This window comes from Rosa rugosa, chromosome 5 (assembly GCF_958449725.1).
Source record: "Rosa rugosa chromosome 5, drRosRugo1.1, whole genome shotgun sequence".
NCBI lineage: Eukaryota > Viridiplantae > Streptophyta > Magnoliopsida > Rosales > Rosaceae > Rosa > Rosa rugosa.
Window position 1 is genome coordinate 40,602,701 of NC_084824.1, and position 19,414 is coordinate 40,622,114.

The 19,414-nt window shown below is 38.2% G+C and overlaps 2 protein-coding genes and 2 long non-coding RNA genes across 4 annotated transcripts; 2 read left to right on the forward strand and 2 right to left on the reverse strand.

Moving 5' to 3' along the window:
* Positions 1-2,527: 2,527 nt before the first annotated feature.
* Positions 2,528-4,504, forward strand: LOC133712424 (uncharacterized). The gene is made up of 3 exons (XR_009847391.1): positions 2,528-2,775; positions 2,910-4,047; positions 4,279-4,504. It is a non-coding gene; the product is annotated as an uncharacterized LOC133712424 (long non-coding RNA).
* A 3,555-nt stretch (positions 4,505-8,059) lies between these two features.
* Positions 8,060-9,528, forward strand: LOC133711661 (uncharacterized). The gene is made up of 2 exons (XM_062137765.1): positions 8,060-9,477; positions 9,525-9,528. The coding sequence occupies exons 1-2, from the start codon at positions 8,060-8,062 to the stop codon at positions 9,526-9,528; spliced, it is 1,422 nt and encodes a 473-aa protein (XP_061993749.1).
* Positions 9,529-11,086: 1,558 nt separating this feature from the next.
* On the reverse strand, positions 11,087-13,820 carry LOC133710846 (uncharacterized). Its single transcript, XR_009846889.1, has 2 exons — positions 12,472-13,820; positions 11,087-11,608 (listed from the first exon to the last, which is right to left on the reverse strand). It is a non-coding gene; the product is annotated as an uncharacterized LOC133710846 (long non-coding RNA).
* Positions 13,821-18,286: 4,466 nt separating this feature from the next.
* LOC133711662 (uncharacterized) lies at positions 18,287-19,054 on the reverse strand. Its single transcript, XM_062137766.1, has one exon. The coding sequence runs from the start codon at positions 19,052-19,054 to the stop codon at positions 18,287-18,289; it is 768 nt and encodes a 255-aa protein (XP_061993750.1).
* Positions 19,055-19,414: the final 360 nt, after the last annotated feature.

Consider the following 19,414-nt stretch of genomic DNA (forward strand, 5'->3'; position numbering starts at 1 on the left):
CCATTACGGGAGAATATGTCTCCTCGTAGTTGATTCCAGGGCGTTGTGAGAAACCTTGCGCCACGAGGCAGGCTTTATATCTGACCACCTCATTTTTCTCATTACGCTTTCTAACAAAGACCCATTTATGGCCAACAGGTTTTACATCTGGGGGCGTCTGCATTATAGGCCCAAATACCTGTCTCTTTACTAGTGAATCTAATTCAGTCTGGATCTCATCTTTCCATTTAGGCCAATCCGCTCTTCGTTGACATTCTTCGACAAAGCGAGGTTCGATACCATCGTATTTTATAATTCCTTTTGCAACATGATATGAAAATGCATTATCAATAGCAATAGAATTTCTATCCATCATCTCATGTACACTATTGTAATTCATGGAGATCTCCCTATTCTCTGGAATTAGTTCTGACATTGGGGCGTCCCCCAATGATGTCTCTTGGACATAACCATAATCTGGAATATTCTCATGAGATGGATTATTTACGTCAATGATTAATGAATTATTTTGTGCCAAACTCGCTTTCTTTCTTGGGCGAGAATCCATCGAACGTTTGGGCCTCCCGCGCTTCTTGGTAGGAGTCGTGGGCCTAGCCACAACATCACCATAGGAGGGGACATTGGCGCCATGCTCAGGTGCCCTTGAGATGGCGTCATGTCCTTTAATCTTAGGGACATCAATCCTTGCAGGCACGTTTGCAGCAGGTATGTGTGATCTCATCACTTTAGCGATATCAGAAAACGCATCAGGCATCGATTCTGCTACGTTATGAAGATCGAGAATTCTCCGCACTTCAATTTCAGACTGTATGGTTCGGGGATCAAGATGAGACAAAGTGGGGACAGACCACGACAATTCATGTAGTCCTTGTTGAACATTTATGTTCTTATCTCCCCCTAACGACTGGAAGACTGTCTCATCAAAGTGACAATCCGAAAATCTAGCGGTAAAGAGATCGCCTGTCAAGGGTTCTAAGTAGTGGATAATGGTTGGAGAATCATATCCAACATAAATGCCTAATCGTCTTTGAGGACCCTTTTTGGTGCGCTGTGGCGGCGCAATTGGCACATAAACTGCACACCCAAATATGTGTAAGTGTGAGACATTAGGCTCATACCTAGTCACCATCTGGGATGTAGGAAAGGGTTGAGTGCCAGTGGGCCTAAGACGAATAAGCACAGTTGCATGCAATATTGCATAGCCCCAAGCAGAAATAGGGAGATTGGTGCGCATAACCAATGCTCTAGCAACCATTTGTAGTCGTTTAATGGCGGCTTCTGCTAGACCATTTTGGGTGTGAAAATGAGGAACTGGATGTTCAACTTCAATCCCAATGGACATGCAATAATTATCAAAAGTTTTTAATGTAAACTCCCCAGCATTGTCTAATCGTATAAACTTAATAGGATGATCAGGGTGGTGAGCCCTTAACTTAATAATTTGTGCTAGGAGTTTAGCAAATGCAGCGTTCCTAGTGGACAAAAGCATGACATGTGACCAGCTTGTCGATGCATCAACCAACACCATAAAATATCTAAATGGTCCGCAAGGTGGTTGAATAGGTCCGCAAATATCACCTTGGATTTTTTGCAAGAATGTTATATTTTCTTTAGTGTCCTTTGTGTAGGATGGTCTCGATCCTAATTTTGCTAAAGAGCAGGCTTTGCAGAACGAATGATGGGCTTTAGAAACAACCAATGAGGATTTTGGTTGAGCCATAAAGTCACAATTGACTTGAGAAGTAGAAAGAGGAGTCAAAGGAGAGTCCATGGAGTCAAAGCCATGGTGAGGCCGTAGGGGGTGGACGGCGCCGGCCCTAAGTGGCTGGTTTTGCACAATCTTAGCGCCATGAGGCGCAGGTGCATCTCCTCGAACCAAGTGTTGGTTCTTACTTCTCTTCGTCCTGAAGAATGGATGTTCGTGTGAAGTCTTTAATATACAGATCATCATATCAAGACCTGGGTGTCTCAAACAGTCATGCCAAAGCCTATATGTGTCGGAATCCCATAAATCATCTCTCATAACATGATTGGATTCAATGATTCGAATAGTGGTTCCATACAACCCACTAGAACGACACATAAGTTTCTCTAAGACTCTTTTATGTCCATAGTCATTAGAGGTGATGCAAAGGAACTCTTGTCTGTGAGCCCCGGAAAAATTCAAAGGTATTAGTGAGATCGTTTAAGGAATTAAATTTTCGATCTTGGTGATTATATTAATACTCGGGAATATTTATCCAAATTTTTCACAAGGTGGAATATGTTATTTTTGGACTCGATAATAAAATACGCGACCCGACGAGTCCGTGGGAATTTTCGGAGAATTTTTCGGATACCCGAGCTAATTTTTATGAATTTTGGAAGTTTTGGGATTAAAGAAATTATTAAAGGAAAACCAGAAACCACGTGGAGCTATCTTAGCCCTCCAGTTCTCCACCGCTTCATCTCAACCCTTGGATTCAAGTTGGGTTTGGCTATAAATAGCCTTTGATTAGAGTGAACGATTCAGAAGAATCGAGTAGAGACCAGGCCTCTCGACCCGCGAAGGAGACCGGCGACCCGAAAACGACGACCCGACCGGAACTTTCGCTTCCGGTCATATCACCGCGGCGGACCACCGGCGTTTGCTTCGTCTCGACGACGCCGATGCACCTCTGGCTAAGGATCGTCCATGCACAGACCGTGGAGGGACGTTCGAAGCTTGGAAGCTTAAAGCTTTTCCGGTGTTCCTCGGCTTTTCCGGCGACTCCGGCATCGTTTGGGTTTTCTGAGGTATGAAACGTACTCCTCTCGTCGAGTTATACGTCTGGGTATAATTAGTTTTTGGATTTGGTCGAGTTTAATGATTTTCGATTTTGGGTTGGTTTCGGCTCCGCCATGATTTTCGACTCCGGCGGCTGTTCTAGCTCTTCTGGGTTCGTTTTCCGTCTTGCCTGCACCTGTAGACGTGTCAACCTCGACTATAGCTGGATGTTCGAAGCTGCTGGGTTGGTGTACTCTGGCTCCTCCGTTTGTTCATAGTCGAAATTCCGGGAAGTACCGTGTCTTGAAATTGAGCCTAGGTGAGCTACGTTATCTATCTTTAGACTTGGAGAATTTTGGTTGCTGTTGCCGGATGGGTGTTGTTATGCATGGAGTTTTGGTTTGAAAGTAAAGAACAGGGAGAAGTTATTGGAGAGGTGAAGGTGTAAAATTAAGAAAATGGTTATTAATCGGAATTGAAGTAGTGATTTGGTTTGCAATGATTTTTGGTTGATGAATGAAATTGTCGATGGTACTAGTTTTGGGTTTTGGGTTTTGGTACAAATGCAGAGTTAAGTGGGTGTCCTTAGTAGTTTTGGACACCCTTCATTTGAATTGGAAAGTTGTTGCGTGTCCATAGTAAATTCAGTGAAATTACTATGTGACGTGATTGTGAAGAAAAACAGAAATTAAATGTTAAAAGGCATATAAATTGGTCAGTATTCCAATTTTAAGTGAGTGAAATGTTCAGTAATTGGGCTAATTATTGAATTTGTCAAGCTTAGTCAATATTGGTCAAACATTGGTCAACTTGGGTGAACCTTTGGTCAATCATGGTCAAATCAGGAAAAGTTGGTTGGACGATTAGATAATCGTCGAGATTATAAATAATGGTTTAACGGATTATTAACGATCATTATGTCGGAATCTAAGACTCCAGTTACTCGAGGAACAGAAGGTTCGTGAATTTCGGACGACTTCGGAATCCAGGTAGGGGATTCGGGGCCTTTCTCGGTTAGTAGTTTTCCCGTTTAATTAATATAAAGTGAAGCATGATGCATGTTAAATTATATGGTATGGTTATGTTTAAATGCAATGCATACTAACCATTCAGTGAGAGATATCGTTGATGGCTTGAGAGCGAAGGGTGGCTCTGACTTCCTTGGGTTCGATCCCCAAAACCTCCGGTGGGTTAGCTACATCGGTCGGACGGTGCGCGATCGTAATGACGACCCGATTCCGTGTGTGTAGCTAGGTAGCGGACGCTCTCGCTACGCTTACCTGGTTATGAATTGATTTGAGGTAAGGTCGTGTAGTTGGTCTATGGGACCGGCCATCAGGTATTGTTTTGGGCCCGTATTTACTTGAAGTTCATGCATCGTATTTTATATCGGAAAACCATTTATGTTGTCCTTCTTAAAGAAACTGCATTTACATATGTTTTTATACTGGCGCCACAAAAGTCTATTTAAAAACCTAGCCGGGGTGAAGTCCCTAATGAGCAGCGAGGACGAAAGCTCACCCCTACAACAGTGTGGATGCAGGTACTGTGCACTGGTGACGGGATTGAAGGACGGAGCGGGTGAGCGGAGTCAACTTCGATAAATAGTTGTAATGGGAACAGGTTCCGAAGTTTAATTCCATTTCTTGATTATTTAGTGTTATCTCAGAAGTAGTTGATTGATCATTTACCATTTATTCTAAATTCAATACTCGGAGATGTTGATTATTTCTTGACTCCTTGTTGACTCAAGCTCTAGACGAACAAATATTTGAAATAAAAGTTTTCAAGTTTTCACCTCAATATTATTTTAGACGTTTTCGCTGTGCGGTTTACGAAAAAATTATTTAATAAAATGCCTTGCGGGGTTCTGGAATGTAAATCGAACCTTCGATTTATGTTTCGGGGTCTCGCGGCGCTGTGACGTGCTCAAGCTGGTGAGGTGCAGTTTGGGGCGTTACATTGTCCATTCTCACAATGTGTTTCCACATGAAAACCATTGGCTCTTATATCTTTAAAGTAATAAAGTTCGAAAAATATGTCTGAGACATGAGATAAAATAAATCGACACTTTATTAATGATAGCCAATGATTACATCAAAGTTTCTTGACCAAAATCTAATCCAAAAATAAAAATCAAACGTACGTAGACAAATTGTAGTCACTCAATCCGTTTGGTAACTCTAATTTGGTTGTGACCAGGTAAGGTAAGGTGAGATTTTGGTGGAGCATTGCTCACTTTTAAAACTGTTCTCTCAGTTCAAACCTTTCCTAGACATCACAATTACTCTTGGATGAGCCTAGTGAGAAAGAGTTAATACAATAAGTCATTTTATTGATTTAAGGCATAATTGCCATTACATAATTCTTGGAAAAATAAAAAAATATTCTAGATAAAAATCTATGGCATTCTGTCTTCATCGCCAGATTTAAAGGCTTTTTGAACTCGATGTCTTGATCACCATGATGCGGCTACCTTCGTAGGTACCTTGCAAATTCAGGTCCATTGATAAGACGTTCCATATCAGAAATAGACACCATAAAGAGGATTCTCCCTTGATTGAGGCGCATTGGCGCAATGTGCATGGTCCCTAGGACCGGTGGCGTTGGAAAATGATGACCATGGCCAACGTTGGCTCCATGGTTTCCAACCCTTCATCCCTCAAAATCACGCCTCCTACGGTCGTGTGATTGTCGCCTTGGGCGATTACCTTCATGAGCGTTTCGATCGTATGGATCATGTCGTCGATGGCGACTTTCTCTAGCCATAGGACGATTCTCTTGACGGCTATCTTGAAGCCTATCAATTTCTCTTTTCACAAGCTCGTTGCCATGTCTTTCAGTAGTGGCCATAGCTTCAATAAGCTGTTGACAACTTGTGATCCGTCTTGCATTTACATTAGTCCGGAATAAATCAGAGGACCTCATAGCATAGACGGGGAAGGTATTGAGGGTTTTCTCAATCAATTGGTCTTCTGTAATCGTCTTCCCACAGAGACACATCATTGTTTTGATGCGGTGAGCTTACGAATTGTCAGATTCAGAGAAGCGAAGATCATTCCATTCTGCTTCTAGATTCGGAAGGATGGAGTCGCAAACATTGCCATAACGTTCACGAAGCGCTTGCCAAAGCCTTATAGCTCTATCCTCATTTATGTACTCAAACTGGAGGTCACTATCCATGTGACATTTAATTAGGGCAAGTGCCCTGGAGTTATCGATCTCAGTTTGAGGGTCTGGAGCTGTTTCATTGGAACAAAGCTCTTGGATTGTGTGCAACAAATCTTGGGCAGTAAGGTGGATCTCGATGTCAATGGCCCATTCTAAATACCTTTTTCCTGCATAATCCAATGGAACAAAATCAAGTTTGTTCGTGTTTGACATCCTGAAAGATGAAACGAGAACAAAGTTAGTTTCGGAGTCAATACTTCCACGAAAACTAATATAAATAAGATTTCCAAGCTATGTTACCAAGAAATCGATTTCCAAGAATATTTGGATTAGACCGAAACAATGATGTTTATATGGTCATAAATCGATCCTTACGGACGCTCTTAGTCCAAAGCTTACGAACACTCTTAGTCCGTAATATTTCGATGTTCACGAACACTCTTAGTTCATGGTTTACGAACGCTCTTAGTTCGTATAGCGTGAATCCCCACGATTTCGCTTTTTAAAGAATCGAACCCACATTACAGAAAGGTGGGATGTAGAAGAGGAGAGGTTGCAAGTCCCCGAGAAAAAGAAGAAGAAAGTAAATACAGAAAGCATGAACTTTAATTAAAACTTACTTGGTTAATCGGAGCTTGAAACCTTGTAAACTTGAACTTGGAAGCTTTATAATTGGTAGGAGAACCTTAGGTGGCTCAGTGGCTTGCAGGTTGTGGTCTTGTAGTTGTTTGCCGAAGGTTGAGAGGCCAAGTGCAACCTCTTGGTGCGCGGAGGATGCTTGCGGTGTGAGGAATGCGTGCGGCGCGAAGGAGGGGAGGCGTGAGGCAGGCACGGTGGCTGCAGGTGTGCGGTAGGACTGCAGGGGTAGCAGGTGGTAGGGCTAGCGCAGACTAGGTGCAAGCAAAGTTCATGGTGAAGGGTTTTTGGTTTTGTGGTTAGGGCTCTTGCTGATAATGTGTTTTAGAATGAGAGATTTGAGAGAGATTGATGAGAGAATTGTGTGTTCTATTATTGAGAATAGGAGCCCTATATATAGGGATTACAAAGTACATGTTCTAATGATACAAGGAAAACTATTCCGAATAGGACTAGGAATTCTAGAACCTTCTCTCCTATTACAATCATAGAACTAATCCTAGTTTGATTAGGCACACAAAAGTCGATTTCCTTCAACAACAATATATTTTTGAGTTAATTTTGAAATTCTTTCTTATAATGGAATATAAAAAAAAAATATTAGAACACTAATCTTAAAAAAATAAGATTAAGCAAAATATTGTAGAACTTTATTTATTTTAATTTTTTAGTTAGTTAAATAAAATCAATTGTTATTTACTCAAAAAAAAAAAATTAATCGTGCTTTATAATGAGATGGCACGAGTATGACCTGTTTATTGATCCGGCACGAGCACGGCCCTACACTATGTATGCTCGGGCCATGGGCCGGACCGTGCTTAATGTTTAAGTAAATGAACCAGTACGAGCTCGATACGACAATAAATGGGCCGGCACGAAGTACGAATAGACCCGTTTAATATGGCCGTCCCGGCCCGTTTGCCCCTCTAATACAGATGGAGATGGAGGAAGCCCAATAATTAAAATGAATCTAAGGTAGCTTGAACCAATGAAGGTCACATTTGCCCATAAGTCTTGTCCAAATTGCATCACGATAAGCACAATTATAGAAGAGATGACAATTTTTTTTTTTTTGATCGATAATGAAAATTCATTAAGCCACGCGGGCAAGAAGAGAGGACTACAACCGAAACAGGAGACTTCGAGACAAAGAAAGAAAGAAACAACAATGAACACGACAAATACCTGGGGTTACCCACTGAGTTGAGCTATTCCAAGACTGAGGCTTTTAGCTTCCTTACTGAACGGGTCCGGAAAAGAACACAGGGATGGAGAGAAAAGACCTTGAGCGCCGCTGGCAAGGAAGTTATGTTGAAGGCAGTGGTGCAATCCATTCCGACCTATGTAATGAGCTGTTTTGAACTCCCCAAACATCTTTGTTCTGAGATGCACCGTCTTATGGCTAGGTTTTGGTGGGGAGACAAGATTGATGAGAAAAAAATCCACTAGTTGGCTTGGGAGAGATTGTGTGTTCCCAAAACAGAAGGCGGGCTAGGATTTCGAAACATGGTTCATTTCAACCAAGCTTTGCTCGCGAAGCAAGGTTGGAGGATTCTTCAGTCACCGGATTCTTTGATAGCTAAGTTATATAAAGCTCGCTATTTCCCACGGTGTGACTTCCTGGATGCTGAAGTGACTAAAGGGGCCTCGTATGCATGGCGTAGTATCATGCATGGCAAAAATCTTTTGCGTAGAGGGGTGAGATATAGGGTTGGCACCGGAGCTCATATTTCTGCATGGCGGGATCCGTGGGTACCACTACCTATACATTTCAAACCATTTTCCTCTCCAGCGTTGGGCTATGAAGAATTGAGAGTATGTGACTTAATGGTGGAGAACGATTATGAGTGGAATATTCCACTTTTGGAAGCTTTATTTACACCAATGGAAGTTGGCATAATTGCAAGTATCCCTCTAAGCCTTAGAGGAGCAGATGACAGCTTTGTGTGGCACTATGACAAGAGAGGAAACTATGGAGTGAGAAGTGGATACCATGTGGCCCGCCTTGATGATGGTAGATCTGACCGGGCTTCTAGCTCAAATGGGTCTTATGGAATTAATGCCACTTACTGGAAGATAATTTGGGGGGCCAACATCCCACCCAAAGTGCGTGTGTTTATTTGGAGACTACTCAGAGGCATTTTACCTACAAGAAGAGCTCTCTCCCATAAGGTTAGTCTTCTTGATAGTAATTGTCTTTTCTGTAATCATGCATTAGAAGATGGATTACACCTGTTCAGAGATTGTGATGTTACTACATGCTTTTGGGTGTGTACCAAATTGGGCCTTTTGGCCAAGAATGTGGCTGCTTCATGTGTGGAGGATTGGGTGTTGAACGTCATTGAAAAATTGGATGGTAATCAACGTTGTGCTTTTTTCATGGCACTCTGGGTCATATGGTCTGAAAGAAATAATGTCTTGTGGAACGAGAGTTTCTTCTGTGCCTCTAATGCGGCACAGTGGGCTAGTAAATTTCTTGAGGAATATCAGCAATTTCATGTGCATGGAAATGCGAAAGGTAGAAGGGAAAAGACCAAATGGCAGAACCCTCCTAGTGGGCGTCTGAAAGTGAATGTGGATGGGAGTTACCGGGCTGATTACGGTGATGGTGGAGTGGGAGTTGTGATACGTGATGAAAATGGTATGTGCTTGGCAGCTCTGGCTCGGTATTTCCCACATGCTTCATCTTCTTTACATATGGAGGCTGAAGCATGTAGGGCTGGGCTCTTATTGGCGATCCATCAGGACATGACCGTTATTGATGTTGAGAGCGATTGCTCCCTTGTTGTTACTGCTCTACAGCGTGATGTGGAAGATAGATCTGAAATTGGGCGTATTATCGATGATTGTAAGTCATATTTGACATCTTTTCACTCAATTCAGGTTAGTCACATCTTCCGTGAAGCAAACGGTGTAGCCAACAGGTTAGCGCACCTTGCTAGTTTTAATTACATTTCTGATGTATGGTTAGATGAAACTCCTGTTATTATTCGGGATGTTCTCTATGAGGATGTTTGTAATCTTTCTAATGTAGCACGGGGTTCAGGTTTTATGTCCCCCCCGTTGCAAAGTATTACTTCAATAAATGGAACCGGGCGTGGGGCTGAGCCTCCCAGCTAGGCTGGGTTCCAAACCCCTTTCAAAAAAAAAAAAAAAAAAAACAACAACCGATAGAAAATAAAGAAAAACTAGGCAAAGCTACAAGGCAGAAAACACATAGCAGAAATCAGGGAGGCCCAGGGAGGCCATCACTCCTTAGAACTGACAGAATGGAGGTTGGGGGCCTATTGACACATTCGTGGAAGCACAACCTCATTTTAGCAAGCTTTGCCGCTGCATCTGCAACTCGGTTAGCTTTACGTGGGATCCAATTCCAATTTGATCCCCTGAAAAAGAGATTTCAAATGAGAAACTTTGCTGATCATTGGGGAAATTCTCCAACAATGGGTGACAGGGGGGTTGTCAATAGAAGAGATGACTATGAGATTCAAAAATCATATTGCAGAGAACACTAACGGGCTATAAGAAGAAATAAAGAATAAATATGATCCTTGATAGCTAATTAAACGCCCTCTAATAGCTAAACAAAGCACAAAGCTCATTCTTGGAGTATTTTTCTTGACACTACTATAGCATATGAACAAATCTGAAAAATCCTAATATGTTAGCCATCTAACTATTAGGCAATCGTATTGTATATACTTTGTACATTCTCTGTCCAGATCTTATGTATCATCTGCATTTTATGATATTAGTTTCTTTCAATCACTCAAAAACTAAAAACGTGTTACGAGTATCGAACCATATGATTAATTTTTTGTTACATGTAAATTATGTAATGTGCTCTGAAATCGCTCCTACGTTTGTAGCAGCTTTAATTTCATTTCTAAAATGTGCTAATGTTCATCGTATTCTATGCGGTAGTCATATAAACGTGACTTAGACATATCATCATGGGCATGAGAATCTTCTGGGTTTTTAATCGAGATGATACGGATAAGTGAGAGAGAAGAGCAGAGAAGTACGTGGTAGAGGATCCATCAATATCATGTTATTGTTACTTCACCATAACTTAGTGGCATATCGACCGGCAGTTGGCACTGACTCGAAGGAAAAACATGCATGCAAATGGATACAACAAATAGTTCCCATTAGCAATGGTACCCGTGCTTTGCCGCGGGATTTGTTGTCGCTAACAATTTACAATAGTAGCATATGTAAATGATAAAATAAGAGACATAGTTCCTCTCTAAAATTGTTTGAGATTACATTATTGCAGTTTACCCCAGTTTCTTCCTGTAAGATTGAAGTCCATATACAATTCTTCATTGTTTATTATGAAGCAAATAGTATTATCATTATCTGTCCAATTGGAAAACCTTTATCTTCTTCATTTACAAAGACTGATACTTCCATTAGGATCGATCCATTTTTACTTTTCTACGTACCAATACACTGTTTGATTTACCTCAATGATTTCACCTAGAATTTAAACCAATCATAATTAAAGAAGACATAATTCAAAACAATGAGGAGAAACCAATGACTATCAGAAAGCTTTTCCTCTTCTCTTTCTGATGTATATCAAAATTTTATTCAAAACAGTACACTACTAAAACAATGAGTACAAAGATACAAAACAGAAACCAAGGAACTTCCCAAAGATACAGAAGCTGGGATAAACCCTAAAGCCTCTAAAAGAAGAATGGCAGCAATAATTTTCCCTTTTTTCTCAATCTGCATTTCTTCTGCAACCTTTATTTTCAATTTAGCTCTTTTCCTCTCCACTTTGGCACATAATCAAGTCAGCAAGGTGACAATCTTATGGTACAGAAACTACGCCGATTTCAAACTTTGCAGTCAAAAGAGAACATACCACCCAAAAACCATCATAAATACCGTACCTATAACCAAATTTTCTTTGTACTGTTTCAGTGGTGCTTACTAAGTTACTTTTTGGATATGATATTCTATATTCAGTGATAGATTCAATGTGAACTTACCAAAAAAAAAAATAGTATTCCCCTTTGTTACATGTAGAATTCATCTACTGACCTGCAGTTAGAAAGATTTTAAATCTTCAGAACTAATGAGAGGATTATAATTTCTGTTCCTTCTTAAGAAGAAGAAGTAGCAAAAACCCGGATTTAAAAAAATAAAAATGAAAGCAGTGTTCTTCGTCTAACAACTAATCCCCTTCCTTCACATTGTCTTTTAAAACCTAAAAATTATAAAATTGAAAACATCGACAAACAAAAAGCAAGCAGCTAGAAGAAATATACATCATAATAAGGAAACAACATTAAAATGTGAACACTTTTAAAGTTGCCATTAGCTTCTTCTGGTCCAGGCATTAACAACACTTGATGAATACATAAAGGAAAAGAAATGCAAACTAGCAACAACTAAATGCTGGGAGAGAATGCAACTATGTTACACAGATTGAATAGATAAAAGGATCTGAGGTACAACTTTCACAGATATGACCACCTGCAATTCATCTACCCCATAAATTAATGTTGGTCATTTCACTCATTTGTTAGTTATTTGTGCTCTACCTGATGTGTAGGTTTCAATATATGTTAGTCATTTGTTCTTTATGGCCCTTTGTTGTAATCCTTTGAATATAGCATCCAAGATGTACAGATAAGTTGTTCCCTACAGTGCTTGCAAACATAACTAAATCAAGAATGCAATAGAAGCGGACAACAGTGAAGTGTTGAAGTTCATGAATAGAATTAAAATTTGAAATTAAGAATATTGTGGAAGATTAACGAAAAGGCATCAACAATAATACTAAGGGACATATATATTAACTATATATAGAAATGCACAGGATAAGGCATCAACCAAATGTTAATACAAAGAAAAGAACCAAGGCCTAGTGACTTGCAAAAAGAGTTGAATATTAGACTAACCAAATGAGTCTGACGGCCAGCAACAGGGCAAAGCTGAGAAGGTAACTCAATTGCAGCAATTATAGAATCCTACAATATAAAGTCAGGACTACTTGCAGGAACCGCCCAAAAAAAGGTCATTGTGAGTAAATGAGCCAAGAAGGTCTAGATCCCTGCTTCCTCAATACTATCCCCTTCAGAAAAATCCAAAATGAATGATACATGAAAACAAAATTTGGGGACTTAAAGTTGTAAGTTATGCAAATGGCCAACAAAAGTTTTACATTGGCTGAGATCAAAACCCTTGAAAGCTCTCTTGTTTGACTTCAATATGCCAGAAGGCTTAAATTCAACAGCTCCAAATCTCTTTTCCCAATTCGTAGATACACTATCATGGATTTGACCACTTTTTTTTTTCAGCAAGATCTCACATTTGACTATTCTAAGTGCCTAGCTAGCTAGCAAGCTAGTTCTTTAGCTAACAACATTCTTATTAACAAATTCCATCTTCTTTCAAGTTATCTATTTATCTAATTAATTTCAATAAAAAACTAAGGCCGCGAAACTAAACAACCAAATCAATGGTCTCACAAATTCATCGAAACTCAATGAGATGCATAATATAATTCAATACATTGAAGATTTTCAAACAAATTGACAAAAGTTCTTTGTTTTATATTAAAAATCAATATGAAAAGCAGAAAAATGGTAAACCCAGAAGAAAAAAAGAAGTTTGAAGTTCAAAAACTAATCCCCAGTACAAAACACCGAGATTTTATACATACCCAATACAAAGAGACAGAAAATGCACAGAAACTGGAAAAGCAGAAATACTAAAAGCAAGAACCTAAGAAGTTTGAACAAAAACACAGAGAATACAAACGATTGATAACTATTGAAACATGAATAGAGAAAATCAATAAAGATGTAATCTTTCTGAATCAGTAACAGAACAACATTCACAGAGTAGAAATATCGTACAAATTGGTTTGAAAGTTAAAAACTAAACATAAATCCGTAACTTTCTGCAAGAAATTACAAACCTTCATATCAAATATCAATGAAAGAGTAGGAACCGCAAAAAACCAGCTTGAGATGAATCAATTTCTAGAGACAAAAACAACAAATCAGATTCTCACAAATACCTTCCACTTGTTTTCTTTTAAGCAAGAGGTTCCCGTCTCTCTTCTCTTCTTTTCCTTCTTCCCCCGTTCTCTTCTCTCTATCTCTCTCTTTTTGTTTCGTCTCGTCTCTCTGTGGCTGTAGAAGTGTTGATGTCGCTGTAGAAGTGTAGATAGAGGTGGCTTCCTGTCGGTGTTCCAGATGCAAAAACCTGATGCCTATACTTATCTGAATGGCAACCATGTAAATTTTTTTATATGATAAGGACAAAACCGTAATTTGGATAATCGGCTCGGCTCGAGCCACTAGTGTTACACGGCTCAGTACCAATCCCACCAACTTTAGTGTATAGTACTAGAAAAAGCGTCCGCGCGTTGCTGCGGGTTTGGTTCCTTTTCCATGAATTTTATATGTAATAGATTGATAGTTTGACAAAAACAGAAAGTTCTGTTCCAGCTATAGAACACTTGATGAGTACAAAAAGGAAAAGAAATGCAAAGTAACAACAACCAAATACTGGGGGAGAAAATGCACCTATGTTACTAATAGCCTCCTCAAGTTGGAGTTGATATCAATGCTTCTCATTTGCTTCAATTTCCTGCAAAAGATGATGTTGGTAATCAGATCAAAAGTCAACAAATGTTGTAATGTTGAAATAAAGCAGAACATAGTAACAGCACTATCAACTTAAAGGTGCAACCCCCTACGGCCCTACCTATATAAACGAAACCTTGCACTACAAAATTAGCAGAATTCTTACTAGAAGGTGACTTGCACATCCCATCTGCAACTACACTTCCAGTTACTGACTTATTAAGTATTGTTTTTGCCCTGTCAACAACATGTAAAGCTTTTTTAAAAAGATGGTTCTCTCTGATTTACAGCTACATATTACTAAGATAAAGAAATGGCAGAAAGAACTCACGACACCTAATGGTCGTAATCTAAGCACGAATACAAATAACAAAAATGGTAAAACATAACAAAAGATCATCTCTTTCACACTTTATCCCTGCAAGTTGGAGCTAATCACAATCTACTACAATCCCAGAACAGATTTTCCAAACATATCAACAGATTAACAACAAATGGAGACAACCCAGAAAAACTCTCACACACAATAGTGAACTTCTGTTGATTAACCAAGGGCAAATACTTTCATCACTTCTGAAGCAGCAAAGCTTCAAATCAAAGAAGTAAAGCAAAGCCTTATACAAAGTAAACCATGAAAACAGATAAAGTCTACTCGCATATGTAGTTTGTAACCCTCACCGATAGAGGCAGCAATAGTAATATTAGATATAAAAAATAAAAAATAAAACCATTATATGAAGGAACACAGTTTTCTAGCAGCAAGAGAAAATTCCATCATTATATAAGCTCCTTGGCTCTGCTTTTTGTGAAACTTAATATCCATCTAAGAGATAATCTATAAGTGACGATCAACATTGTCCTGTTTAGCTTGTGATTGTAGAGATAAACATGAACAACTAATCGTAGAATATCAACCTTGATATTATGTAATAATATCAACTTATTACAGTCTATAGCTTTAAGAAATATATAAACAGCTATTCCTTGGAGTAAGAAAATGACATGAACATCGAAAAATTGGCATTATCCTTCAAACTTGATAACAACATATAGCATTTTAATTTCACCATCCATATTTGGGTTTGTTCCCAACACTTCATCATCTCAGTTTCCCCCTTCTCTAGGAAATAACTTTAGATGTTGACTTTTAAAATCAAAATATTCAACAATATTATCAAGAGAAAGCGTAATTAACAAACATATAAAACACTCATTTACGTTACAAAACAATCATTTACGTTAACAGAACCCTGGCATGTAAAGCAAATATCTTCATCATCAGATACCCAAGTATGTTGATCCATTGATCAGTGGCCTATCATGAGGTTAGTGCATACCTGTTTGAAGATTGCGGAAAACTTATTCAATAGATCTTGAATCCTCTTTGCAGCAGCGGCTTCCCTATGTGATGCATCTTGCTGCTGCTTCTTAATTGTATTAAAATGTTTCTTTGTCTTTCTCCTTCGAAGTGATTGGTTGCAGAGTGCCTTTCCTCAAGTAATACTGCTCGACCTCGTTCAATATAGAGTATATAGAGTATTTAGTATTTATAATTTTGTGATTAGTGAGCATATAGAGTATTTAGTATTTATAATTTTGTGGAGAAGGATGAATTTCATGTATTTGTTACAAAATAATGAAAAGCATTTTCTCTGACAACATAGCTTTACTCTCATTGATCAATATATATTCTTCAGATTTTCATATTTCTGCACTATGTTTTCAAAGTAAAAAACTATACGGTTGAGCTTGAAGTGCTATCAGTTAATATCTGTCTTTCCATCTGGTAAAGAAAAAGATGCAGGTCTTTCTCTATTTCAATTCTACATAAATCAATAGCCAAAAGACAGAGTATATACCACAAAAGCAATTACGTACTCCGCGATCACAATCGGCCATCAGTTAATATTCACAGTCATCACTCACCGCGCCTTGGCGTTAACTCGGATCCTTAACCGAATCATCTCGGAATCGTATTCCGGGTAAGCAAGGTCTTCACCTCTGAGGAAAGCAATCGCACAGCCCAAACGATAAATCAGCAACATATGAATTTTTACACTGATATTGAAGAAATCAAAGGCCAATGCCTTTGATAATGAAGAGATCGTGATGTCCAAAAATGTTGTGGCTTTGTCTGTCTTCGACGAACCTCAATTACTCAGTGATTTAAAAGAGCGTAACGACTCAGCAACATCACCACCCTTCATTTTCTCTCTCATCAGCCATGCTTGGAATAGTGAATTTCAAGACCTCCATCACTGAAACACACCCTCTCTCAATCAATCGTTCTTGATAATTGATCTCTGGATTGTTCTGGCAGCGCCAATGAGAAGGTTATGGATGAAAGAAAAAACAAAAGGGCAAAATTGTCATTTAATTTTTGGACAGCTGACCGTCCTTAGATGTATGTATAATAATTTGTTTTACAGGAATTTCTACTGCATGGTTGTTGTCAAATCACAGTTTGTGTGTGGTTTAATAAAAAAAAATTGTGCGTGGTTAATCTATACTATTATTAAGAGAAGAGACTTTGTTAGCCAAAATCTAAAATTTTGACAGAATTGACTTTAGAAGATTAATAAACTTTGAGAATTAATTAAATCACATGGATAATGAAGACATTTACAAAATGTATTTTTATTAAAAAAAAATTGAAAAAAAGTATCCACAATCCACTTTTCTCTCTCTCATTTTCTTTTCTCTGCAATAACCAACTTTTTTCTTTTTTCTTTTCTGAAGAAAAAAAATTAATAACTTGCACATGCAAAGCATGTGTGGAAAAATGCTAGTTGTGATTAATTTATACATGATTTAGCTAAGTGTCTAAACTAAGTGCATTAAGTGAATAATTTAAGATTGCTTTGAACTAAGCATCTAATACCGGGCATCTCCAACAGAGTAGCTATTTTTTTAAAAAATTGAAATTTAACAAATATTAGGATAAGTTCTATCTCCAATAGTATAGCTATCCAATACCTAAATTTAGTTTTAGCTAAAAACTCTAGCTATACTTAGCTAGAGTAGAGAGAGAATCTAACTTCACGTAAAATCCCCAACGTTCCAATTGTTCAGTTCCAACATTCCAATTTTTCAGTTTCAACGTTTCAATTTTTGGATTCTTGAGTTCCCTGTTTCTCTATTTAAGTTTTGGCGTTGTACTATACAACACTTTAACTTGTGGAGCAACAACTATCATTATATTGTATGTCTCTGATTGCTGTATTTTCCTATCTCTCTGTTTCCAACTTTTTTTTTCTCTTAGGAATTGAGATTGTTGCTTATTATGAATTTGTAAATTTTGTGTGTAGTTTTTGACGGACATTTGAACAATAGAGGGAATCTGCCATTGGATCTCAATTCTTCATGGACCAGGTAAGACATACTTTATCTAATTTGATTCATTGAAGGAGTTCTGTTGTCAATTGAGTTATGTTGTCAATTGAACTCTTGTCGATTTTGAAATCCGAGATGCCATAAAATCCTCAATGGAAATTGCATGCATTCAGTTGTACTCTTCGTAATTAAGAATGCGGGTGATTTTACTTGAATCATCCATTATTCCATGTACTCCCAAGACTGAATGGCCTTTCTTCAAAAAAAAAAAAGATTGAATGGCCTTGCATGCGCTGCACCTCTCCTTGTCAATTTTATGAGTCCTAGACTAATCCTCTAAGCTTTCGTTTCTAAGTGTTTGTCCCATTACCAACAATTAATAGTTGGTCATGAGTTCCACAGCCACAAATCCTTTAAGCTCTTGTTTACGTACAGGCCCGGACCTGAGATTTTCAGACTTGAGGCGAACTCAAGGAGTTGGGCCCTCAAATCGTAGTGTGCATTCAAAAAAAAATAATCCGGAACTAAAGCTATAAACTCAAAATCTAATAATAAAACAACAAACAACATGTAATATCCAAAAGTATTTAGATTATAAGTAAATAATAAATCTTAAGATGTCTTAAAATAATATTTAAAAGATTAAGCTAAAAATATTCCAAATTAAAACTATAAGAAATAAACTAAAGATGAACTAGACAAAACAAAACTAAAGCTAGAAACGTTGACAAGAAACTATATTTGGAGATTATCATACATCACACGCTCCCTTGAAGACATCAAATGATTACTTAAATACCACTCGCCTTGCAGTTTTGGAGGCAAACGTAGTAATTAAGTTTGTGTAATCAAGTTTTTCAACCACTTTTTTCTCAATTGATAACATAGCCAATCCATTCAATCTTTCTTGTGACATAGTTGATCGAAGATAAGTCTTGATCAACTTCAACTTGGAGAAGCTTCTTTCTGCAAATGCAACTGTAACTGGTATACTCAGCAAGATTCTGTAAGCAACATAAGCATTCGGAAAACAACCATCCATCTTCTTCAAATAATTCAGCACATCAATTGCTCTTTTTGTTTCTCTTGGTAAAGAGCACTTCAAGATTTTTAACTCCAAAAATAAATCATATCCATCAATATCTGAATGGCCATTATGTGTCAAAGAATTTTCAAGATTGTCACAGGACATCATTAAACTATGATCATCAGCAGACTTTAACCTCTCCAAACTAAATAAAAACCCAAAGATTTCTTCATATTTTTGAAATTGTTCGAACCGAGTTTGAAGTGAAGAATGAGCTTGATCAATTATAAAGAGGAAGTAATTGACTCTAAAAGATTCTTCAGATGATTGCATTACCTCATTAGTGCCACTGTCATCAAATTGCTTCTTTCTTCGAATGATGCGTTTTTCCCGGAATACAGCTTCAATTCCCAATTCACTTGCCATTTGTTTAGCTTCATCCATGGCCATATCAAGCCTGGACTCTCTATACTCTTCAAGAAACAAAATAAGTCCTTTTAATTCTTTAAGAGCAGCATCAATATCCATGTTTTCAGCTTGAAGAAATTTACTCACAGTGTTGATCGCATATAGCAACTGATACCAAATTACCATGCCAAACAAGAACTCAAAGTTCTCAAGTTAGGTGTACCAACGGTAGTACAAAACTCTTCAAATTAAGTCTGACAGAGTAATGACACTCTTTAAAGAGAGGAAATTAGGTGTACCAACGGTAGTACAAAACTCTTCAAATTAAGTCTGAACCTCAGTTCTAAAAGAAAAGTTGAACCTTTGAACACAAATGGCCACAATGTCACACCAAATGGCTTCTCCGAGTAATTTTGACATTGACTCTGGATGATTTCCAGATTGTATCCGGTTATTGTCAATTTTATCAATCCTGATTAC

What these genes read in the sequence shown, in the direction of transcription:
- LOC133711661 (XM_062137765.1), top strand. Translation starts at nt 8,060, where the DNA reads ATGGTTCATTTCAACCAAGCTTTGCTCGCGAAGCAAGGTTGGAGGATT.
- LOC133711662 (XM_062137766.1), bottom strand. Translation starts at nt 19,054, where the DNA reads ATGGATATTGATGCTGCTCTTAAAGAATTAAAAGGACTTATTTTGTTT.